Source organism: Pecten maximus, chromosome 19 (assembly GCF_902652985.1).
Source record: "Pecten maximus chromosome 19, xPecMax1.1, whole genome shotgun sequence".
NCBI classification, from domain to species: domain Eukaryota; kingdom Metazoa; phylum Mollusca; class Bivalvia; order Pectinida; family Pectinidae; genus Pecten; species Pecten maximus.
Genome location: NC_047033.1, coordinates 19,295,090 through 19,322,021, shown reverse-complemented (window position 1 = coordinate 19,322,021; position 26,932 = coordinate 19,295,090). Strand labels below are relative to the sequence as shown.

The 26,932-nt window shown below is 34.7% G+C and overlaps 2 protein-coding genes across 3 annotated transcripts in view; one reads left to right on the top strand and one right to left on the bottom strand.

Annotated features, from left to right (window-relative positions):
• Positions 1 to 9,729, top strand: part of LOC117317397 (next to BRCA1 gene 1 protein-like) — a 28,123-nt gene extending 18,394 nt beyond the window's left edge. Inside the window, exons 13-21 of the mRNA XM_033872209.1 lie at positions 1,912 to 2,078; positions 2,300 to 2,672; positions 3,086 to 3,256; positions 3,535 to 3,762; positions 3,958 to 4,049; positions 4,306 to 4,622; positions 4,985 to 5,108; positions 5,416 to 5,508; positions 5,982 to 9,729. Of these exons, the coding sequence (XP_033728100.1) occupies positions 1,912 to 2,078; positions 2,300 to 2,672; positions 3,086 to 3,256; positions 3,535 to 3,762; positions 3,958 to 4,049; positions 4,306 to 4,622; positions 4,985 to 5,108; positions 5,416 to 5,508; positions 5,982 to 6,290 (1,874 nt within the window). The 3' untranslated portion in view covers positions 6,291 to 9,729. The remainder of the gene's footprint in view (positions 1 to 1,911; positions 2,079 to 2,299; positions 2,673 to 3,085; positions 3,257 to 3,534; positions 3,763 to 3,957; positions 4,050 to 4,305; positions 4,623 to 4,984; positions 5,109 to 5,415; positions 5,509 to 5,981) is intronic.
• An 11,230-nt stretch (positions 9,730 to 20,959) lies between these two features.
• The window catches only part of LOC117317396 (trafficking kinesin-binding protein 1-like), a 55,431-nt gene continuing 49,458 nt past the window's right edge, over positions 20,960 to 26,932 (bottom strand). The window contains exons 13-16 of one of the 2 annotated variants that reach the window (XM_033872206.1): positions 26,694 to 26,840; positions 25,616 to 25,718; positions 25,149 to 25,190; positions 20,960 to 23,245 (exon numbers count right to left, since the gene is read on the bottom strand). In XM_033872206.1, the coding sequence (XP_033728097.1) occupies positions 22,582 to 23,245; positions 25,149 to 25,190; positions 25,616 to 25,718; positions 26,694 to 26,840 (956 nt within the window). In that variant the 3' untranslated portion in view covers positions 20,960 to 22,581. The remainder of the gene's footprint in view (positions 23,246 to 25,148; positions 25,191 to 25,615; positions 25,719 to 26,693; positions 26,841 to 26,932) is intronic. The other variant, XM_033872207.1, reaches the window with a different exon arrangement.

Sequence of the window (26,932 nt, the reverse complement as noted above, 5' to 3'; positions counted from 1 at the left end):
TCTCCTCTCTATTAGTCATAGCTAGCTAAGCTATGATCGCTCTAGCTTGGGGGTTGCATGCCCCTATAGTATAATTAGTATCTTAATTGTTTAGGTGTATCTTTTGAGTAGCGAGTAAAAATTTATTATGTAATATTGTTAGTTGATGTTATTTAGTTGTAAGAATGAGCAGCCCCTAAGAATGCCAAAACCTTTAGATAATATTTAATATGAGCCTGAACAAGTTATTGGTTCCATTCAATAAATTTTTGACTTTCATACTGTTTTGGTGTGTTGTGTATAAAATGATATTTTGTTTACTAAATAGTTGTTTGTACACAACATTTAAAAACCCCGTCACAGTCTTCATGTTAGTAAATATCTATTTCTAACCTCGCGCCTTTGATCACGTGATGTTCTTGACCAATGGAAATACGTCAGGGGATAGCGCCACCTGCATTCATTTTCAAGCAGCGTGATTATTTGTAGCAGCAGTGTTTTATTCATCATCCACCATCCGCCCCACCTCCACCTTTGATAATTTGCAGTTTTCTTTACTGTGGTTTGTGTATAATTGTTTATATTATATTATAATTACCTTTTAATATTTATATACTGTTGTTTTGTTTTGATTGCCTGTACTTTTCATGTGTATATGTTGTTTTTATTATATGTGTTTACTTATAATATTTATATTTATTACATGTCTTTTTTACTTGTTTCGGGCTCATTTGTTTAGGGGTAAGTAAGGCCTCATGGTGAGACAACACCTGGCAAGCTGGTCTGAGCATTGGATAAACCTACCTCCCTGATTCAGGTTGGGGCAGCCGGCTCGCAGCACCTTTTTGTACATCTGTGTTGGTTAATTATAAGCTTTATTTTGTTACAATGCAAGCTGTCACATTTTTATTTTTATTTTGGGCTGCTCTTCTTAGTAAGGAATAGTTAGAGGATATCACTCACAGTAATGAATTTATCACGCCGTGATATTAGCACTTTTAAATTCGGGGAATTTCTTGCCCCCAATTCATTATATCATATTTTGTGTATTTATTTCTTATGTAGATGATATGCTTGGGATCGCCCAAGCTCGGGGGTCGCCCCATCTGAAACAGTCTTAGCAGAACTGCCTGCTTTTTAGCTACCAACTGCTTACTCTGTGGCTTGAGGTCGCTCAAGCTAGGTTTCTCTCCTCTCTATTAGTCATAGCTAGCTAAGCTATGATCGCTCTAGCTTGGGGGTTGCATGCCCCTATAGTATAATTAGTATCTTAATTGTTTAGGTGTATCTTTTGAGTAGCGAGTAAAAATTTATTATGTAATATTGTTAGTTGATGTTATTTAGTTGTAAGAATGAGCAGCCCCTAAGAATGCCAAAACCTTTAGATAATATTTAATATGAGCCTGAACAAGTTATTGGTTCCATTCAATAAATTTTTGACTTTCATACTGTTTTGGTGTGTTGTGTATAAAAGAGTTATATAAATGAATGTCACATGTATCTAACTATACCTGATGTTACATTCACAAGATCATTACTTATTTGCATCAAGTCTGATTACAAGGTTAAACATTTTAAATAAAAAGGACATAGTCACAAAACTGCTTATGTTACTCAACGTTTGAAATATTATAACCATATTAAAAATAATTGATATTAAAAAAGGAAGGTAAAGGATAGACTAGGTCCATGTTTGTCTGTTGATGTCGCCAAGTGGAAGACAAGGAAACAAACCCTGATTTAACATTGCAGTTACCACTCCCATCAAAAAGAAAAAGTTCAATACATTTCCATGTTCATGAAGAAAACAAAAAAACATTTTTGGTCACAAAATTAATTGATGTATCTTTCTCAACAAACTAGAAACTAATTCAAATTAAGATTTTAAAATGAGAAAATAGAGCTCACAAATCATGTGTTTTTTTATAACAGGAAAGTATCAGAGCCATTGGAAAATGGCCCAGTCTGGGAAACAGTTCGGGCACCGTGTGTGGTGCATGATCAATGTGGTACCAAAAGAGGTTCTGGAACCAACATGTGATGACCCTCTAAAATTGGTATACGACACTGTTCAGAATGAGGCTGAACCCAAGCAGGAGGTACGAGAAAAGTTTCAATTTTCTGTTTGCTTGTTTAGTTATTTGTTTATCGTTGATATTTGATTAAACAATAATTCCCACAAATATGTTTGTAAAATTTATAAATAAAAGGATAAAAATTGTAATGACTCGTATAAGGTGGTTTGTTTCAGTTGATCTAGACACTGCTATTAAACTTTTTAGAACTGGTATTTCAGAAAATCATACTGTTTTATCACTAGGTGATGGAGAAATCTTGTGAAGAGACTGAACATTTCACGGACCGAAAGGAAACTGAGGAACTGCTCACTGTCCGGGAAGAGTTTGTCATTAAGAAGGACATTGAGCAAAAAGATGAGTATGAACAGGTCAAGGACGAAGAAATCAGAGAGGAAGAGGTCAAGGACACAGATAACAGAGATGAAGATAAGGTCAAACTTGAGCAGGACTTAAGCACAGCTGCTGCAGCAGTCGCTCAACTGAAACTGGATCAGAGTCAGCAGCCTGTGACCAGTGAAGCAGGACAGGATCTCATGTCCTTCGAAATGCTGAATCTGTCCAACAGGGGGAGCCACAAGGTATCCCATACTGCAACACCCAACAACACGCCCCTTGGTGAGTCTCCAATAGATAATAGTCCTGACAGGTGTGTCACAACTCTGGATTTATAAAGTCTTATTTCGTTGTGATGTAATTAAATGTCCATTTCTTCTATACTTATAAATATCTTCTGCTGACCTCATGTTCTATTTATAGATTTTTGACCCCAGAGTTCAAAGGTCATGAAGATAAAGCTAGCTGCATTAGACTAAACGTATGGCTAAGGCAGGGGGTTTAAGGCTAATGTTTATGACTTAGATAGTGTAATGCACTAATAGCAATTCAATCTGAATGTTTATACAATAACTGTAAAACAAGTTTATTAGATTTAAGCTTACTTTGTATTAAAAAGAAAAGCTGTATCAAATTTGACTTAAGTTCTGCTGTAATTACACAATACAGTGACCCTGTGTTACTCTGTTTTATAGATGTAACTCCGCCCAAATCCCCAGCCCCTGAGCTGGAGGACCTTAAGGCTCTGTCGACTAGTAGCAGTGTGGAGGTGGTCAATGCTGAGACTGCCGATATAGATACAGAGGACCATCTCTCTGGACAATACGTCCGTGACATCATGGACAACCTACATGCTCCTAAACTCGGTAAGTGGTGGTGTTCGTATAATCATATAATTCAACAACAGTAAAAGTTAATTAATATCTAGAAATAAATACTTGCCAATATCCATGAACAGTCACCTTTATTGTACACTAGATGTCTTTACCACTATTTACCACTATTTACCACTATTTACCAATATATACCATTATTTACCACTGTTACCATTATTGACCAATATTATACAATTATCTACCTTTTTTCGGGTGAATACGAGGATTTATCAAACTTTAAATCATGATCTCTCTTGTGTTTGTTACAGATGATGTTGACATAGAGTCATTAAAGAGCTACACTGATGATGATGATGATGATGCTGATTCCTCCAGCCTCAGTGAGGATGATGACTTCCTCATTGTGCCGATGCCCGCTTGCTTTGATTTCAGCAAACCTGTCATCTCGCGCTCCATCATCGATGATTTGTCAGACGATGAAGATGAGGAAGAAGATGAAGAAGTGGATGACAACCATAACACAATCACAACTAGAGGTAGGTGATGTCTCTGTCATGTTCTACAAGCGATTCCAGTATATAGAAAGTCTAAATTCCTTTTATTTATGTTCAGAAATTTAATTTAATTAAAATTCTATGCAACATGTAGCTATATGACCTATTGCCATGCTAAAGCTCATGTAAGGAAATAACTACCATTCTCGTGGAGTAACTTTGTATACATTTTGCCAGGCTCCTCTGTAGATGAAATGCTGACCACATCTGGAGCTTTACCGACTCAGCCACTTGACCCCAAGCCTGTCGAGGAAAACGTCAACAAAGAGGTAAAAGAAAAAATACTGATTAAAGGAATTCTTCTTTTGCTCTACAGACATATCGGTCATTCTCGCCGTAATTATGTCTTAAAAATAATTTCTTTTGTTAGTTTTAAGAACTTTGCACTTGTACATATGTTTTACCTGTGATGTTTTGTGGAAGTTTTCTCTTTACTGAAAATTGCTTGTCAGGAGATCCATAGTTGTTTTATATGTAGAATGTTTTTATGAATTGATATTAAGTTAAATTGTCTTTGTCTAAAAGGAGATACCAGGCTCTGAATCACCCGAGCAGCCAATCATTGCTGCCGGGGTACCACAGGAAGTTGACCCAGAGGAAACTGCTGTTATGACGGTTTATTCCTCAGCAGCTGGAGCTGCCGGTGTTTACGATGAAGCCCCACCAGACACTGGATCGGGCGTGAGCAGTGGGTCAATAGAATCAGAGCAAGGGGAGGTCACACACATGAAGGAGCCGATCGGTGAGGATGTTCATCCTGCAGATGGAGGAGTGGCCACGAATGACAGGTCCGAGAATGGAGCGACTGGGGAGAATAGGATGGACCGCGACTCCAATGGACTGTAAGTGTTATGACTTGTCGATGTCCAAGGTCATTTATGTTTATAAACGAAATTAACTTTAACATTTGATATCAAGTTTATTGCTTGTTTTGTACGATGCTAACTAATGTTCGTTTTAAATGTTGAACATTATTGTACCATTATGTCATTTCTATTAATTGTCTGTCTGGTTCTCACATGATAGTTTTAACAAACTGAAATTGTTGCTTTATACAGCCCCAGGCCTGACTAGGTTCATTGATTCTGAAAGTATTCCTGACCTCTCAAATCAAGCATAATTTTGGCAGGTTGAGAAAAAGAAATTCACCGAATTTTTAAAATGTTTGAGTTCAGCTGTATGAAGGTTTGATTTGTTTTTGCAGTCCACCAGACATGTTTGTGAACCAGGTGATGGCCACGGCAGTGAAGGCTGCCAACAAGGCCGCATCCAACGCTTACACAACATGTAAAGAGGTCTTCTACACCTGGCAGGCTCGGGCATATCAGGTAGGTTAAAGGTTGAGAATATGAGTCACCTGAAAGGGTCAAAGGTCAAATGACGTTCCTTGACCTTTTGATTTATATCACCCTTGACCTTTGAACTATATCAACCTTGACCTTTTGAATTAAATCACCCTTGATTATTTGATTTATACCTTTCTGAACTTTTTGATTTATACCATATTTGACCTTTTGATTTATAATGTTCTTGACCTTTTGATTTATACCGTCCTTGACCTTTTAATTTATACTATCCTTGACCTTTGATTTATACCGTCCTTGACCTTTCAATACCTTTATGAATGATTTTCAGAATGGCACACGTCAGCCAGGACAGAAATACAAGCTACCACAAACAACCTGGAAACCCAAGGAGGAGAACGAAAAGGTTCCAGACCAGTCAGAAGTATGTCAATATTATTTAAAGTTAATTTAATTTTGTTGATTAAGGGTTGATTTTCTTGATTGAGAATCAGATGAATTGTCATATATAATAATATTAGTTACAGTTACCATCTTCTGGGAAAATTTATTTCGGAACAAAACCGTTATTTTCAAAGTTTATATTTGTTGAACAGTAATTAGTCAAGATGTAGTCAACTTGTCATGTATGTTTTGAATGATTGTTACTGCTTTTAGCAGTAAGCTAAATCTCTGAAGTCTATACAACAAAATCCCATTCAACAAGTCAGAAATTCTTAAAAGATTTATTTTGAACTGAAAGTTATCAAACTTCATTTATAAGTAACAGTTATGTTTCATTTGGTTAAACAAGTATCTAAAATTCAAATGTCAGATTTTTAAACAAAGTTTAAAGGAATATTTTCATTTCAAATATTGAATTACAATCATTAACGAGACTGAATTAACTGTTTACAGAAAGCTACTAGTCAACAGGGAAACACTTTTGTCCCTCCAAAATCTACTTGGAAACCAAAAGAAGAACAATACAAGCCGCCGAAATCTGACTGGACCCCTCCACAAGATAAATGGTCACCGCCGGAGGACAAGTGGACACCAGACAATAACAAGTCAGAGAACTGTCCAATGACAAAACTGATCGAGATGGGATTTTGTAATCGCGAGCGTAACCAGCAGTTACTGGAAAAACACGGCCAGGATGTTGAGGCAGCTGTACAGGAACTGCTGTCTGAGGCGGACAGTGACTGGATGGAGAGGCGCCATTAGGGAGATATAGGAGGGGCCAGGGAAGGGGTAGAAAAAGCAAGGCAGGCCGTGGAATAAAAAAGTTCAAAGAGTGACAATAAAAGTGATAGAGGTAGTTTTTGAGAGTGTTTGGGGGGGGGGGGGGGGGGGGGGGGGGGGGGGGGGGGGAACTGAAGAACATAAGGAATTGGGTATTATTGGAAGCAAAAGGTTAAAAGGGATAAATAGCATGCAAAAAGGCCTTGGACTGTAAAAAAAAAACTATAAAAAGGACTGGTTTTAAGGGATGTGGCGAAATCAGAAGAAATGATGTGATTTCTCATATTTGGCTATATATTGTATGTTATAGTGGACATATGAACATGTCTCCACTTTCATGATTTTTGCTTTAATTTGTGATCAACAAACTTGTTATATGGAGGATATTTTGAGAGATGAGACCATGTTTAAGCTGTGTGTAATAAGCAGTCTGTCGTAACCAGGATGCAGGTACCGAGCAATGGATTTCAGGTTTTGTGTAAATAACACATTTTGATGATACAATACATAATTATGTTATATCTTGTGATTGAGTTAATTAGAATAATCAATACTAATATCTGTAAGTTAGATCACTTTTGTTATATTTAATGCATAATTACTTCAGTTTTATTACCATATCTATTATGAATTTACAATTCTTTAAACTTATTTCGGACTGTAAAATTGAAATTGGTAACATTTTTTGGGGGGAGGGAGGGGGGATGTTGACAAAATGGCAAGCAAACGAAATTGGACAGTAGAAGTTATAATGTATCAAAAAAATGTTAAAATGCCTGCTACCTATCTTTTGTTCGGTTATAGAGAGGATATCAAATTGCTGGTCTAGAAATAAATGGCTTGAATAGACAATAAAATTGGTGGGACATGCTACCTTAGCAATCTTCTTTTTTGCCAGTGACACATTGACTGGATTCTGTGTAAAATGTGATATTGATATTGTATTTACAATTGATCTTATAACAACAGTGTATGTACAGTACAGCCTATATACTCCAGTCTTATACACGTGATGTCAATATTTATTGTTGGTTTGGATTTTGTTGCATATTTTTGAGAAATTCCCTTAAAAGGGAATTTTTTTTTTTTTTTTTTCCATAGGGATTGACTTTACAGATTAACATGAACATTTAATTAGCCTTCACATTTAAATAGTTTTCTCATGATTCACATTTTAATATGCTTCACATTTTGATATGCTTCACATTTAAATATGCTTCACATAAATATGCTTCACATTTAATATGCTGCTTTGTGTCCAACTATAAAGGTATCTGGAATTTCAAACATTATTGTTAGATTTATCATAGTGTCTGTTTTATTTTCTTGTCTGTCAAAATAATTTTCATATATATATTCTGTAAGTTAATAAAATATGTTTTTTTCCAAGAGAATAGCGAGTTAGTGCTATTGTATCGCCAATGATATGGTAACCATGGAAGTCTGGACTTAGGGTTCATTTTCTAATGGTCACAGTATCTGTTAAAAGTTTGGAAAAGAACTCGACAATTAATTACTTAATATGTGCTTTTGTTTCACTGTCCACCTTTGGACATGGAATCAGCTATCTGAAAAGAAATGTTCTTACTTTAAGACAGGACGAGTACCAGTCCTTTTCAAATGTATCAAAATTGTTGACTGAAAAGTAAATTATATATGATTAGTGTTGTTCACACATGTGGAACTGTTTTGTAATCCTTTTTCCTTTTCGTGTTAAATTATTGGTATCAGTGATCTTTGTTTTCGTATATTTTATGCGTTAAGACCTTGTAATGTTTGTTAATGGAATTGAAGCATTCATGAAAATTAAACTTGTCATTGAGAAAGATTTTTGAGTTTTTGAAAGATGTTGTTTTGAAGTTTAAGTTGTATTAAGAGCAGTAATACAACAAGATTTTGGACTTTGAAAGAGAAATTCAATGTATGTTAAAGAGAGTAAGGAGTGAAAGGTTGAACAGAGAAGAGTTGGATTTTAAGATGTAGGAGATTTTAGACTTCGGAAGGTAAGGTTTGTGTATTTTTACAGCAGAAAGTTGAGAGAGTATTGTATGGATGTTGACGGAGGTCTGTGATATAATGTTTTATGTTTGACTTTGAACCCTGACCTTTGAACCGGAGAGTTATCTTTCCCTGTGTGGTAATATTATGGTTCGAGGTCAGTCAGTATAAGTTCTACCAGCAAGACTAGTGCTACAATTGTACATATATTTTATTAATGAGTGTAGGACGATGATAGATAGAAATCACTTTGTTATGCAAAATAATTGCCGCGTTTGTTTTGAAATTGTATAAAGCTTTCTAAATACTTTTATGGAAAACTCCATGTGGGTCTAAATTATCCCATATAGGATTATTTTTCCTTTTGTCCCTTTATGATTGTTGAAAACTTACAGAATTTGAATTTCAAGAATCATAGCAGCGTTACTGCGACAGATCTAAATTAAATATGGATTTACAAAAAAATTAAGAATATTTTAAATTCAGCTTTTTTTTTCTCGTCAAAATATTAAATACTAGTTGTGAGAAATAAGGAATCTAGAAAATGAGTATAAACAATTCCTATGAATACTATCAACTGAGTTTGGTATGATGGAGAGATTATAGTAGCTGTTAGAAGGATACATGTCAATTACCAATCAGATGAACTGGCTTATTTTCATCCAATACATATATACCAGAAACTATGTATAATTGTTGATATTTATCTCTCATTGTGTAAAGAATTTTGTAAATATTGTAGAGAGAATGTTATTGTTAGTATAGAACTTTTAACACATGCTAATAGATTTGTAGAGATAATGTGATGGACTTAACACTGATGTAAGGATGGGCGTCCGTGGTGAGTTTTCACCGTGGTGTGTACGTGTGCTCGGTCAGATTTTGTTGCCCATATATGGTGGTGTTGAAAAAGACATTGTTGCCCGTATATGGTATCGACAAGATATTGTTTACATATATAGTAAATAAGAGTTTGTTGCCCATACAAATATGGTGTTGTGTGGAAATTGTATGGACAAGCTTTTGTTTCTTATATATGATAATGTGTTGGAAAGATTTTTCCATATATTGAAATTGTGTTGAAGAATTTGTTAACGATATATAGTATTGGCAAGATTTTTGTTGTCTGTGTATGGTAATGATAAGATTTTTTCCCATATATGGAAATTGCATTGAAAAGATATTGCTAAACATACCAGTATGTGGTGTTAAGATTTAGTTAGCTGGTGAAATTTTTTTTGCCATTATATGGAAATGCCTTGTTAAGATTTGTTGCCCATATATGGTAATGTATTAAGAAGATTTTGTCCATATATGGTGTTGTGTTATGTCCACAATCACTGAGCAGTCATAGTCTGTGTTTTATCTGTCTTTCAATGGAAACTGAACCTAAATATGTATGAAAATAAAAACAGCAACATGATAACTGGCTTGGGTTTTCTTTCTCTAAACAAATCCCTTTAATGTGCCGTATCTCGTTTGTACCTATCTTATGTAGGAAACACCGGACCATATCCACAGGATTTAAATGTGTCAATTTGGTATTTTCAGAGGAAAATTAATGCTTCAGACTTCAAAATTCTTAAAACAGTTTTATTCATTTGCCAAGACAAGACTAACGTGTTTACCAGAAGGGCTTGCATCATCCCTAATTTTGTTTCGGATTAAATCATTTTCTCAGAATCCAGATACACTGATGAACCTAGCAAAGCCTTTTGGTGACATCAACCTTCTCAAGGTTTTTGGTCAGAGAATCTTTGATGTCATTAACCTTCTCAAGGTTTTTGGTCAGAGAATCTTTGATGTCATCGACCTTCTAAATATATACATATTGATAATATGAATCTGAAGTCATCAAAAAAAATGGAAAAAGTCAGTAGAGGCAAAGATCAAGATGGCTGCTATCTTGGATGTCTGTTCAAAATAAATATAAGTAAGACATACACAGTGTGGTATCTGATTAATGGTCACCATTTATACAAAATTGGTTTCCCTTTCCCCTATGGATGCTTCCGACCAGATTTAATAATTGAAAAATCTTGATCTACTTTTAATATAATATGCGGCAAATGGTGTTAAAATATAAAACAGTGGTGATTGAGTTATCATTGAGGCGTTCAGTGTCCAGATATTTGGCCAATATTCTTTTATGATAATTGGCTAATTTGATATACAGTAATTATATAAGTCCAAGGATATACACAAACACATAGAAAAAAAAAAGAACAAAGTCTTCAAAATTTGGTTTTAGATTTATTCCTTTTTTCTGTGTGATTATTTTCAAAATAACCTCACTGAACATAACAAACATCTATAACACAGGATAGGAGAAACTCGCCTACTAGGAGGCTAGTTATACAAAAAACCTTCTCCGTACAAATTACAAATATTTCAATCACCTGATAATAGATGTAAACTAAAGTTTTAAGTAGTTTATATGAGCAACAATATGGCATACAAATTAAATAGGATTGATGAGGAGAAAACTGAACAAATGTCAATCTAAATGGTTTTGAAATTATCTAAATTATTTTTTAAGAACAGTACATGTATTATAAATTTGAAAACATGAATCTTCATACTCGAGTAAGAGCTGTATTATCGATCTTGATTAAGACTAAATGAAAATGCCCCAGAGCTCAACTTCATGATGAGAAAGTATGCAGAGCTCGTTCATGATGAGAAAGTATGCAGAGCTCGTTCATGACGAGAACGTATGTAGAGCTCGTTCATGACGAGAAAGTATGCAGAGCTCGTTCATGACGAGAAAGTATGCAGAGCTCGTTCATGACGAGAAAGTATGTAGAGCTCGTTCATGACGAGAAAGTATGCAGAGCTCGTTCATGATGAGAAAGTATGCAGAGCTCATTCATGACTAGAAAGTATGTAGAGCTCGTTCATGACTAGAAAGTATGTAGAGCTCGTTCATGACGAGAAATATGTAGAGCTCGTTCATGACGAGAAAGTATGCAGAGCTCGTTCATGACGAGAAAGTATGCAGAGCTCGTTCATGATGAGAAAGTATGCAGAGCTCGTTCATGACAAGAAAGTATGCAGAGCTCGTTCATGACGAGAAAGTATACAGAGCTCGTTCATGACGAGAAAGTATGCAGAGCTCGTTCATGATGAGTAAATCAAATCACCAAGCAAACATGTCATTAATTTGTTAAAAATTCAGAGGATGGTTCATATGATTTTAAAATAAAGGGAAAATTGTTACCCGAGGGTCACGAGATATTTATAGAACTTTCTGACATCTTTATTATTAATGCCAGTACCCAAAACAGATCACAGCCTGAACATTTCAATAAGTTTCACTTCAAATGAATATTTTTTTGTAAGCACACAGGTACCATTACTTCAGAATGATTTGCGGAATTTGTATGAATAGAGTATTTCTATTAAAAATGTAGCTATATTTCAAACCTTAACTCAAGAAATAAAATCTATTCCAAGGAAAAATTATGTATGGGTACACGTTCTAAGAATATATAACTTTAAACATTGATTTTGGTGGACAATTGTATATTTAATATTTATAGTTTTTTGAAATGTGATCTGTTTTAGGTACCAATTCATGGTCCTCTTGTCTAAATGTATAAATCAATGGTAAAATCATTTAGTTTAAATTTCATACCAGTAATGTTCCTATGTCTTTTCGAAAGATGTTTGATTTGGACAAAAATTTTATTCAAATGAATTTTACAAAAGTAGGTCCAATTAAATATTATCAAAATGAAGGATATAAAGATTGGTATGGCTGGTTGGAGATTCTTTTTCTGTCATAGGAATTTAATAATGATTGATACAGATCGAGACTTATCGATTGATGGAAGTAATTATTCTATACACACTTGATGATAGTAAATGTCAAAATACATATTACTCTAGTAACCTTTCAACTCAATTATGATACATGATTATTTAAAGCTCTATATAGTTTCCATTTGATGAACATTCTGGATACTCTTAATAACATTTGTTCATGAGCATGAATTATACTTCTAAAAGCAAAAGAATTATTACAAATAACAAAATTGGTACAGCAAAGCTAATTAACAAACCATGTTTTTATCATTTACAGGAGTATTTCAGCAGTATATCTAGAGTTACCTCCCCTTAAAATTGCCAGCTGTAATTCAAACATCATGTTATATAGATTTACGTGTAACCATAGTTATCCTGTAACTGTAATAAAGATTTACTTGTTACTATAGTTATCCTATAATTGTAATAAAGATTTACTTGTTACCATATTTATCCTGTAATTGTAATAAAGATTTACTTGTTACCATATTTATCCTATAATTGTAATAAAGATTTACTTGTTACCATAGTTATCCTGTAACTGTAATAAAGATTTATTTGTTACCATATTTATCCTATAATTGTAATAAAGATTTACTTGTTACCATAGTTATCCTGTAATTGTAATAAAGATTTACTTGTTACCATAGTTATCCTGTAATTGTAATAAAGATTTACTTGTTACCATATTTATCCTGTAATTGTAATAAAGATTTACTTGTTACCATAGTTATCCTGTAATTGAGATAATTATCCAGGGGGACAGAACATCAACTTTGACACAATGTCGGGGGTGGGCTTGTTACAGGACAATAAAACAGCATTTTCCCTGAAGAACTGTAATTTACTGTGTATTGCCTACACAAGCCGAAACAATTGTTTTATAATTTAAAGTCTATGATAGATAGCCCACTCTAGTGCATTGCCCATGGGATACCTGAACGCATATTATATAGCCCACAGTTTTCATGTTTCTTGGAAGAGATTTTGTCAGATAGTCCCCTTCATCACATAGCCCGCTTCATCAGATAGCCCACAGAAGGCATTCTCAAACTTCATAGACCACGGACAATACACAGACTGTACACGATATGGGTGGGCTTATTGACAGACATGGTCACATCACTGGATACATACAGAATACCATTTCAATTCTTTCTTGTATAATAGTAAACATCTCCACGAAAAAAAGTAGACTTGCTTGTCAATCGAAATAAGGAGATAACATTCAAGAATGATTGAATGGTGTATAATTAATTTAATAAATACTTATTATTGGCTTTTTGATAATATTATATTTATCATAATAATTTATTTAAAAGAAATTTTTATAAATATATAAGTACGGGTGATAATATTTAGAATTTAGCATTTAAAAATAATGCCCAAAATCATTGTTTTCTGTACTTCAACAATGTTAGAGGTTCAACTCGGTGAGAAACTTTAATTGACAGGTGTCGTATGTCGACACAAAAACGTCGGATAATAAATCGGCCGGCCTGCAGCATCCTATGACATAGAGTAGTGTTTTCAGGTGATTCACACTATTCTAAAGCAGTAATTTTCCTGACGATTTAAACATTATAAAGATACAATGGTATCTTATCAGTCTAAGATCATCTGTCTAGCTGTACAAGTTTGGAATCATTTTTTTGATTCCAGGTTTTTACCTAGAAACAATATCTACAGCCCAACCAATGAGGCTTCACTCTGATGTATTTCATCAAATGTTTTCTGTTTGGTGTGTTAAAAGTTTAGAACCCGGGACTTTGGAACAAATTCTGAACCCATAGTCAATAAATATGTAATAGAATCTTCATAATAAATTACATATAAATAGACCATGGGTTCAGAATTTGTGCCAATTCCTTGTGGGTTAACACATCAGTTTACAGACAAATGAAAAACAGTTTTTTCTTCACCTTAATTTATAAACCTGTCAAACTTAAATTTAAGAACACTTGCATAGCTTTTGTTAGTTTTTATAAATAGAATCAAAACTTATATAGCACAAATTAAACAGCTCAAAACAATTATCTGAACTTCTACAAACAGTAAGTTGATAAAAATATATTGCAGATTTGGTGTAACCATAAATAAATCTATAACTTAACAAGTGCTTGGAAAACAAGAAAATGAAAATATTTCACAAATAATAATTGTGTCACATATCAGGCAAAACAGAAAAATTAAACAATACTCCTGTCACATCAGGTGAAACAGAAAAATTAAACAATAATCGGGTCACATTAGACGAAACAGAAAAATTAAACAATAATCAACAGTCTCTAATCAAACATTCAGACATATATCTGTACCAAGCATACTGTATATTAGAAAAAGATTTTTCTTTATAAGATCGGCCACCGTTCTACAGTGGAGTTTGGAAACTTACTGATGGAATGCAAAACTCTTACTAATGTAGTAGTATTATTTTACCTTGCAATTTTTAAGAAAAAGAAATAAAACTTCCTTGGACAAAATGTATTTTTGGAGTTCAAATTTCATCAATTGATAATTTACAAAGTCCCGAAGGAAAGTTTCATCTGTAAAAATGGTTGATCCAAAAGTTAAAATAAAAATATTCAATATATTTCAATATTTTGGAGCAAGGTCATTGTTGATGAATACAATTATTTATCAACATCATAAACAAATTTCTGAATGTAACGATCATTTCTACGCAAAAAAAATATATTATGACATGTTTATAGGCAAAAACGTTATATATATCACAGTGAAAATACATTGTTGTATTTGTGTATCAAGCTAAATATAACATACTAGCAGCAGACATGTACAAGCTTTCTCACTGGTAACACGGGGGCCTGTGTACAGGGATTGAGAAATGAACTATGGATATTGATAAGGGATACACCTATATACAACTTAGTCACCAAATGAACAGACAAACCTTACAGGTCACAAACTCTAGATTAAAACAAAGAGTTGCTCTTCCAATTTGAATTAAAAGAACATTTTCCCATGTTCAAGGTACTTTCATATCATATTTCAAGGCTTTTCAAGACCACAGAATAGTATTCAAGACTTTTAAAGACTTAAAGTGAGTTTAATAAATTTCAAAACCACACACAACAATATTCAAGGACTCTACAAGATAATATACTGGTAAGTATTTAATGTCTTGTGTGAGGACACGGCCCACTGGTCATATTCTGTGTGAAGACACGGCCCACTGGTCACGTCCTGTGTGAGGACAGGACCCACTGGTCATATTCTGTGTGAAGACACGGCCCACTGGTCACGTCCTGTGTGAGGACACGACCCACTGGTCACGTCCTGTGTGAGGACACGACTCACTGGTCACCAGTAAGATAAAGTATTATATTATAACGCTGCACTGCTGGATGAACACAAATTATATACAAGGAATACTGTATAACATGAAACACTTGGTGTGTATAAACTTTCGTAATTTTTTGTGTGGTTGCTATGGAACTACAAATATAAATATAACAAATATTGTTTTATGTATTATTGTCACATTATTTTTGCATTAAAGTTTGTAGCCATGAAATATTTTGAAAGCTCAAAATCAGGAAAGAAAGTCCACACTAACATTTCATGCTGTACAGTGGAGAACTGTTTGACAGTGAACACAATGAGAACATCTTCATCCCTGTCATTTATAACCAATTCATTAAACCTGATGATTAAACAGAATTCTTTTCACAAGAAAACTGGAGACAGAATGTGAATGTTTAAAATTTGCAGGATCAAGTGAATTTTTTCATTGGTATAAAAACACCATGTTTCAAACTCATTTTTGTTGGCTTTAGTAGAAAGTTCTCTGAGGATTTCAGAATGAAATTATTGGAAAAACACAGAATGAACAATTTTAGTTCAGGAAATAATCAGCAAGGAGTGTGATGGTGAAAAAGTGTATCAAACACAGCCAAACCTCTGTATCTCGAAGTCAGCTGGGGTAGTGAAAACACTTAAAGTTATCACAAGAATTCAACAGATAAAATATTTACTAATTGAACTGAATTTATACTTTGAGTTATCACTGCAAGACAACTAAGTTTGATTGTACAGGTTTATTGTACGATTCTTTACATGATTCTAACAAACAAATAGTAATGTTTGTTAAGAAATCATGTATTTTTCATATACTGACATTGTCACCAGTGTTTGGAACTGATTTACTTGTTCACATCAAGAAATAAAATGATTTCAAATGACAGGGTTTTGGTAGCAAAATTTTGGCACACACAAAAAAAAGGGTATTAATGAAAGTAGTTATTTGTCTTATATATATCCAAAATCAAATTCAAATCATCTCAGACATCTGTAAACTGTTGTATTAGGCATCAATGTATTTGTTAGACTATATAAAACTAACTATGGCTATCTTGTCCCTCGGAATCTGATTCATTCTACCAGTTGGTCATTAAAACCTCACATTCGAGGATAATCCGATTTACATTTGTAGATTTTAAAAAGTTATTACACATCCATAACAAATGTAGTGAATGTCACCTCAATGATAACAGGGTAGTTATGTGATGAGTGTCACCTCAATGATAACAGGGTAGTTATGTGATGGGTGTTATTACACTGATAACAGGGTAGTTATGTGATGAGTGTCACCTCAATGATAACAGGGTAGTTATGTGATGGGTGTTATAACACTGATAACAGGGTGGTTATGTAATGAGTGTCACCTCAATGATAACAGGGTGGTTATGTAATGAGTGTCACCTCAATGATAGCAGGGTAGTTATGTGATGGGTGTTATAACACTGATAACAGGGTGGTTATGTGATGGATGTTATAACACTGATAACAGGGTAGTTATGTGATGGGTGTTATGTCACTGATAACAGGGTAGTTATGTGATGGGTGTTATAACACTGATAACAGGGTAGTTATGTGATGGGTGTTATTACACTGATAACAGGGTAGTTATGTGATGGATGTTATGTCACTGATAGCAGGGTGGTTATGTGCTGGGTGTTATTACACTGATAACAGGGTAGTTATGTGATGGGTGTTATGTCACTGATAGCAGGGTAGTTATGTGATGGGTGTTATTACACTGATAACAGGGTAGTTATGTGATGGGTGTTATTACACTGATAACAGGGTAGTTATGTGATGGGTGTTATTACACTGATAACAGGGTAGTTATGTGATGGGTGTTATGACACTGATAACAGGGTAGTTATGTGATGGGTGTTATAACACTGATAACAGGGTAGTTATGTGATGGGTGTTATGTCACTGATAACAGGGTAGTTATGTGATGGGTGTTATAACACTGATAACAGGGTAGTTATGTGATGGGTGTTATGACACTGATAACAGGGTAGTTATGTGATGGGTGTTATACACTGATAACAGGGTAGTTATGTGATGGGTGTTATGTACACTGATAACAGGGTAGTTATGTGATGGGTGTTATTACACTGATAACAGGGTAGTTATGTGATGGGTGTTATGACACTGATAACAGGGTAGTTATGTGATGGGTGTTATAACACTGATAACAGGGTAGTTATGTGATGGGTGTTATGACACTGATAACAGGGTAGTTATGTAATGGGTGTTATACCACTGATAAAAGGGTAGTTATGCGATGGGTGTTGTCAGTGATAACAGGGTAGTTATATTATTACACTGATAACAGGGTAGTTATGTGATGGGTGTTATGACACTGATAACAGGGTAGTTATGTGATGGGTGTTATAACACTGATAACAGAGTAGGTATGTGATGGGTGTTATGACACTGATAACAGGGTAGTTATGTGATGGGTGTTATGACACTGATAACAGGGTAGTTATGTGATGGGTGTTATGACACTTATAACAGGGTAGTTATGTGATGGGTGTTATGACACTGATAACAGGGTAGTTATGTGATGGGTGTTATAACACTGATAACAGGGTAGTTATGTGATGGGTGTTGTCAGTGATAACAGGGTAGTTATATTATTACACTGATAACAGAGTAGTTATGTGATGGATGTTATGACACTGATAACAGGGTAGTTATGTGATGGGTGTTATTACACTGATAACAGGGTAGTTATGTGATGGGTGTTATGACACTGATAACAGGGTAGTTATGTGATGGGTGTTATGACACTGATAACAGGGTAGTTATGTGATGGGTGTTATGACACTGATAACAGGGTAGTTATGTGATGGGTGTTATGACACTGATAACAGGGTAGTTATGTGATGGGTGTTATGATACTGATAACAGGGTAGTTATGTGATGGGTGTTATTACACTGATAACAGGATAGTTATGTAATGGGTGTTATGACACTGATAACAGGGTAGTTATGTGATGGGTGTTATTACACTGATAACAGGGTAGTTATGTGATGGGTGTTATTACACTGATAACAGGGTAGTTATGTGATGGATGTTATGTCACTGATAGCAGGGTGGTTATGTGATGGGTGTTATTACACTGATAACAGGGTAGTTATGTGATGGGTGTTATGTCACTGATAACAGGGTAGTTATGTGATGGGTGTTATGTCACTGATAACAGGGTAGTTATGTGATGGATGTTATGTACACTGATAACAGGGTGGTTATGTGATGGGTGTTATGTCACTGATAACAGGGTAGTTATGTGATGGGTGTTATGACACTGATAACAGGGTAGTTATGTGATGGGTGTTATGTCACTGATAACAGGGTAGTTATGTAATGGGTGTTATAACACTGATAACAGGGTAGTTATGTGATGGGTGTTATGACACTGATAACAGGGTAGTTATGTTAAGGGTGTTATGACACTGATAACAGGGTAGTTATGTTATGGGTGTTATGACACTGATAACAGGGTAGTTATGTAATGGGTGTTATGTCACTGATAACAGGGTAGTTATGTGATGGATGTTATGTCACTGATAGCAGGGTGGTTATGTGATGGGTGTTATGTCACTGATAACAGGGTAGTTATGTAATGGGTGTTATGACACTGATAACAGGGTAGTTATGTGATGGGTGTTATGTCACTGATAACAGGGTAGTTATGTGATGGGTGTTATAACACTGATAACAGGGTAGTTATGTGATGGGTGTTATAACACTGATAACAGGGTAGTTATGTGATGGGTGTTATTACACTGATAACAGGATAGTTATGTAATGGGTGTTATGACACTGATAACAGGGTAGTTATGTGATGGGTGTTATTACACTGATAACAGGGTAGTTATGTGATGGGTGTTATTACACTGATAACAGGGTAGTTATGTGATGGATGTTATGTCACTGATAGCAGGGTAGGTTATGTGATGGGTGTTATTACACTGATAACAGGGTAGTTATGTGATGGGTGTTATGTCACTGATAACAGGGTAGTTATGTGATGGGTGTTATGTCACTGATAACAGGGTAGTTATGTGATGGATGTTATGTCACTGATAGCAGGGTGGTTATGTGATGGGTGTTATGTCACTGATAACAGGGTAGTTATGTGATGGGTGTTATGACACTGATAACAGGGTAGTTATGTGATGGGTGTTATGTCACTGATAACAGGGTAGTTATGTAATGGGTGTTATAACACTGATAACAGGGTAGTTATGTGATGGGTGTTATGACACTGATAACAGGGTAGTTATGTTAAGGGTGTTATGACACTGATAACAGGGTAGTTATGTTATGGGTGTTATGACACTGATAACAGGGTAGTTATGTAATGGGTGTTATGTCACTGATAACAGGGTAGTTATGTGATGGATGTTATGTCACTGATAGCAGGGTGGTTATGTGATGGGTGTTATGTCACTGATAACAGGGTAGTTATGTAATGGGTGTTATGACACTGATAACAGGGTAGTTATGTGATGGGTGTTATGTCACTGATAACAGGGTAGTTATGTGATGGGTGTTATAACACTGATAACAGGGTAGTTATGTGATGGGTGTTATAACACTGATAACAGGGTAGTTTTGTGATGGGTGTTATTACACTGATAACAGGGTAGTTATGTAATGGGTGTTATGTCACTGATAACAGGGTAGTTATGTGATGGATGTTATGTCACTGATAGCAGGGTGGTTATGTGATGGGTGTTATGTCACTGATAACAGGGTAGTTATGTAATGGGTGTTATGACACTGATAACAGGGTAGTTATGTGATGGGTGTTATGACACTGATAACAGGGTAGTTATGTGATGGGTGTTGTCAGTGATAACAGGGTAGTTATGTGATGGGTGTTATGTCACTGATAACAGGGTAGTTATGTGATGGGTGTTATGACACTGATAACAGGGTAGTTATGTGATGGGTGTTATTACACTGATAACAGGGTTGTTATTTTATGGGTGTTATGACACTGATAACAGGGTTGTTATTTTATGGGTATTATGACACTGATAACAGGTAACTACATGAAAATTATTTGCCGTCTTCAAGACTTCAATTAAATAATGGCTACCATTTCTCAACAGAGTATGTAATGAACAACATCAGTATAATATGACTACAAAACTATTTAAAACACAATCACAGGTATAAAGTTTACAAACACGGTGAGGAATATACATAATCATAAAAATAATCTTGAAAATTCATGGCATAAATAAAGAATGTAATACACAGCATGAACGGATCTAGCGAAACCAAATCTGTTCCGCTCGGCCTTCAGCATATTGAGTCTTTTTCTCCTGTATCCCATTTCTGTACTGTGGGTGTGAGGTAATGGGGAAATCCCTCTGATGTTGGCGGAATCCAATAAGAATTCAGCTTACAAAACTCAGCTGGCCTTTGAGGTCATGTGACATGATTGTCAATTGCTACAATTGCAGAGAACCAATCAGAAATCAGCTTAGAATATAAGGTTGATGTCTAGTGATGTTCCTGCACTCCTCTCATATCGCATTGGTATAGTGGTCTGACAGACGTGTGTAACAAGTGTTTTCATTGGACGAGAAATTGAGCTAGAGAGGTTATTTATGCAAAGGTCGTGCAGCAAAAATTCAAAGCAAATAAGTTCATCAAGTTCAAAGGTCACAGCATGAGATAATAAGTTCAAAATGCACACAACATCAACTTAGCTAGTACAACTGTATCTTAGATATTCCGTCCCCTTAATTATGCACAAATATATAGGCATAAAAAGTGTACAAATAAAAAAACTCAAAGTTTTTAACTATCACATAAATCAACTCAAATCTATACTGAAAGTTTCATGCCAATAAAACAACTACAACAATTAAGTTATGAAACAAGTTTGACTTGATCTAAATTTGATAAAGAACACTCTCTTTTAAAATTCATTTAAGTTTTTAGATTTCTATATCATACCTTAGTAATCGTCATGTTCAACAAAAATTCAAAAAGATAAACTTGTGGGTAATGTTATTAATATTCAAATCAAGATGAACATGTTGTTTTTACACAAATAACATGTAACTTGGTTACAAAGTGATTTCCTTCTCCTTCTGAGCTTCAGTAAATTTGATTGACAATGTTTTTAATTATTTTTTTAGCCATGAAGCATTAGTTTTAAGAGAACCAAAAATTGAACACAAGATAAACTGCAGAAAAATCACTCTAATCATTACCATGGCTGTACTCATACCGTATACCGTGAACAAAGTTCGTGTTTTCCATCAGTAATGCCATATAGCTCAGGACTGAATATTTCTAAATTCCTTCACTTTTGGAAATAACTCAAAAAGAAACCTTAATGCCCTTTTTATGTGGATGAATGTCAGAATAGATTGATTCAGCAGACAGATTTACTTAAGCAGTTTGTTATTTCCAATTACTTAAATTAATATGCATCTTTAGCTGTAAAATGAATTTAGTCATTTTGAAGAAAAATATTTCAAATGAATAGAAGATGATTAGATCCAGCCAATGTTACACGTGGGAGAGTATAACTGGACCCAAGCCTCTCACAATGATTAGGGGACAGCATCATTTGTTTCTTTTTGTTTTGGCATTCATATTGACTATAAACACCATGACTAGTACATCAAGGAGACTAAAAAACAGATGAGATTTCTGTCCTTACAAGACGGGGGCAAACAAATTATAATTTAGATGTGAACACTGCAATATTGGAATAATGTTAACTAATCATTCATGTAATATCACGATTACCTCCCTTGGTTAGTGTAGCACAGGGGCAAGAAATTATATTCATTAAATAATTGTGTTATATCTCGATTACCTCCCTTGGCTAGTGTAGCACAGGGGCAAGAAATTATATTCATTAAATAATTGTGTGATTTATCATCTTAGGTTAAATGGCTCTTGTATCTCTAAGAAATAAAGTTTTGCCCCTGTGTAAAGTTTTATTATCACAATTAGCTTCACAAGGACAATTAAAAATGAGCACTTCAACATTTTTGATCATCGTATCATCTGTCACTACTGTGAGTATGCTTATATCTACTTAGTAGAAAGTCCATACATCAAACCAGCCTAAAATGTTATACAGAAATATACAAGTCATATTTTTTAAAATATGCCACTTTTTCTAATTGAGGTCAATGCACCAAGAACTCCACCCCCAGACGCTCCACCTCCAAATATTGTTGCAGCAGATTTTGACTTGGAAGCCTCAGCTCCGCCCTCTGGTGGGGCGGCAATTGTCACAAGATTATCAACAGAAGATGACTGAGTCGGTGACACAGACACTTTAGGAATCGCACCTTTCTGTGAAGTGTTTTTCTTCTCGTTAAGTTGTTCCGGTAACGACACCACAGAGTCTGTCCTTTGGCCCATTTTCCCGAGATAACCATACAGCGAAAAACCTGTGTTTTTGATACGATTGAGGAGATTTCCCTCCTGGTAATCCACACCCGCCAATGAATGAGTCCTCTCCGGTGATGTTTTTGTTGGAGAACTGGTTGTCAAGGCAACACCAGTTCCAGAGGACGAAGTCACTGTTACGGCTTGTGCTTTTGACTTTGACAAATCAAAGTGAGACTCGGACACCAAACAGCCCGATGTTCGTGACGCCTGGCTGGCTCCTGATGTATTGACTTTCTTGTCAGAAGAACTCGCAAAGTCACGCTCATTTAAGATGGCTGCTAGTCCCAGCGACATGCTATAGGTCGTCGTTCCGCTCGACTGAACCATTGAAGTGAGCCGAGGTGTTGAAGATTTTGTTGATGTTGATCTACAAAAAAAAAATCATTTTTTTGATTCTGTATTTAAAAATAAGAAATTTCTCAACATATATTAGCTATTGAAAATAAGTAAATATTCAATAGTGATCTCATTTTGCTAAATCAATTTTTATGTGAACTTTATATGTACTGACAAACAATACGTTGAATAGGGCAGTACCAGTATTTGACAAATACAGTATAGTTGGTATATTTGAGAGGAATTCAATTTCACCATATTCCCCATAATTAATATTTATATTTTTCTATATAATATGATCGATTTAGAAAGTTTACTGCAGAATGTTTATAAAAGTGTGCTTGCACAAAATTTAATATCCTTGAACTAGGTCAGACAGAGCAACCACGAAATATATTGACCCTTTGAAATTGATAAATAAGGTTAATAAGTCACAAGCAAAAGGCTGAACTTAACAAACTCTACGCTGCCTAAATGGCTATAACACTACAGACTAGGTCTGACCCTACAGACCGTCCTAATACATTAGTACTCTCAATAGTAGGATATATCAGCTGGCCAAGCCATGTAACATAAATAGAGCTATATACTTGTTTAGTTCAATGACATTTTGAATTCTTGTAGGAATTGTAATCTACAGGTAGATTTATTTTCCTGACTTTTGGGTGAAAATTTAGTGATTTTCATTTAAAATGGAAGCATCAAATTTTAATGAATTAGAAATTTCACAATCTGGCTATTGGGGATATCTTATCTTTTTGAATTAGTAAGAGACTTGTTCTGAACAGTTCAGCCAGATTTGATAACTCTTTATGCTTATAACGACAACCATGTTTTTTTGATATCATGTAACATATCATCTGTTATATGTAAACAATTATAAATGTCAAAATAACCTTTAATGAGTGGCTGTATGATCTCCCTAGAGAATTTAAAACAAGTTCGCAAATAGCGCGTAAACAGTATTATAAGACAAAATAAATTATCAAAAAAATTAAATGTTTTCACAATCTTTGTATTTACATATTAAACAAAAGAATAAACTTATGAAGAACATGAGAGTCAGCCATCATCGTACACCTGTAATTAGTTCACCTATAGTAGAAATAGTCAATTACTCTGGATCCTCCTGTGAAAATTCAATATGATAAATGCTGATGTAGTTTATAATACTGAAATTTACCAAACAACTCTAAACCAAGCCATTAGCATATAAAGCGTATAACTATCAGGTACCAAACATGCATGCATTACTGAATCAAACAAGTTAACGAAGAAAAGACTTCAGGGAAAAACGTGGTACTTTTACTGTGAGTGACATCACAAATCAAATCATGCTTCTCAGGGCAGAGGCAGCTCTGTGTCCATCAAAAAAGGTGCATGCACTATAAACAGCTAAGACCACAACTGTGATTATGTAATCTGAAGTTGTGAAGTTACATCAAAGCAGACAGCCGTAAGAGCCTTACTAAACCATGACATTTTGTAATACTGGTCAATTGTAGCTTGTTGATGGGGAATTAAAATAAAAAAACTTTTTGAGTTGGAATTATACATATTAGTAGAACTTCTACAGATTTTCAAAAAAAAACAACTTTTTTTTTTCTCTCTCTTTCTTTCCAACATCATTTAGCCTATCATATATATATTTCCACTACTGTGTATCTGTGAATTGGATGAGCTAACAGATATGGTACGTTTTGAGTGGTGAAATGTCAGTTTGGATGGTATACAGATTCTTTCTGATTGAGAAACTTGTAGCGAGGTACTATGATGCTGTTAGGGAAGGTTTGGAAGGAGAGGAAGTGTGGGCCATACATATAGATACGGAGAGCTACAATTGACTAGGTTTTTTTCTTTTTTCTTCTTTGGCCTTGGGATGAAATTTTGAAAATTCCAATTAAATAGCAATTGATTGCCATAAGTCAACTTACTCTACACATTCTACGTCAGAGTCAAGCTCCGATTCCTCCTCACTGTAAACAAATGATGGCACATTATCACTACAGTACTGCCATCTAGTGGTCAGAATCTTAAGGAAGGGGAGACAACTAACATCTTTGAATAATTGTGCAGAAAAAAAAACTTTCTAAAAATATCCATGCATTTAATAACTGGTATAAACATGAAGCAGAAAATTTCATGTCTACTGGTAGGCATTCCAATAAACTGGAATCAGGCTTAGTCCGACTCTAAAATTAATGTAATAGCTAAAACTGAAATCAAGATAAATCATCAAATCAACAGAAATTTGTAACAGAAATAAACTGCAACATTAAAAATATTTCAAAAAGTGTTTCACGAAAACAACAATATGGCACATACATCACATGACTGGATTGGAATCAGAAACAATCAGGTAGAATCGTAAACAGTGACGACAACACCGAAGCTCACTTACCCGACAAGCTGTGTTGGATGTTTCACTGTGGAGTTTGTGTAGGTATTTATTGTGGAACTCTCCTGGAATCTCTTGTAGCAGTCTCCGTTATCCTCGTAATCCTCTGTAACATACCAGACATTTTATGACTCTCGATGTGAGAGGAAAACGTGATATAAAGAATCATGTGACATCAACCAAAATATTGGTTTTCTTTTAAACAGCAACATGTGATCATCAGTTGTTATCATTCATCAAGTTATTATTTGTCTGTGAACCTCCTGATGTGATAATCTTTTAAAATTTTTTAACTGACTTTTTCAGTTCCCCATTCCTTTATACTGACATTTTCTGTTTCCCATTCATTTATACTGACATTTTCTGTTTCCCATTCCTTTATACTGACATTTTCTGTTTCCCATTCCTTTATACTGACATTTTCAGTTTTCTATTTCTCTATACTGACTTTTTCTGTTTCCCATTCCTTTTAACTGACATTTTCTGTTTCCCATTCATTTATACTGACATTTTCTGTTTCCCATTCCTTTATACTGACATTTTCTGTTTCCCATTCCTTTATACTGACATTTTCTGTTTCCCATTCCTTTATACTGATATTTTCTGTTTCCCATTTCTTTATACTGACATTTTCTGTTTCCCATTCATTTTAACTGACATTTTCTGTTTCCCATTCCTTTATACTGACATTTTCTGTTTCCCATTCCTTTTAACTGACATTTTCTGTTTCCCATTCCTTTAAACTGACATTTTCTGTTTCCCATTCCTTTATACTGACATTTTCAGTTTTCTATTTCTCTATACTGACATTTTCTGTTTCCCATTCCTTTTAACTGATATTTTCTGTTTCCCATTCCTTTAAACTGACTTTTTCTGTTTCCCATTCCTTTAAACTGACATTTTCTGTTTCCCATTCCTTTATACTGACATTTTCAGTTTTCTATTTCTCTATACTGACATTTTCTGTTTCCCATTCCTTTTAACTGATATTTTCTGTTTCCCACTCCTTTAAACTGACATTTTCTGTTTCCCATTCCTTTATACTGACATTTTCTGTTTCCCATTCGTTAAAAAGACATACCATCTTCCTCTAAGTCACTAAGATTGTACACTTCTTCATTCAGTTCCAGTTTCCTCTCGCCCTTAATTTGAACCCCTGGACGAGACTCAAAGATTCCTCCCAGGTGGGGCGTGGCCAGCTGTTGCCAATGGCGCAGAGTGACAGAACCTGGGGTCAAAGCAAAAGGTCAAATCTTTAAATGTCAAACCTTTATATGGTAATCATTTACACAAACACTCTTATCACACCATATGACAGTT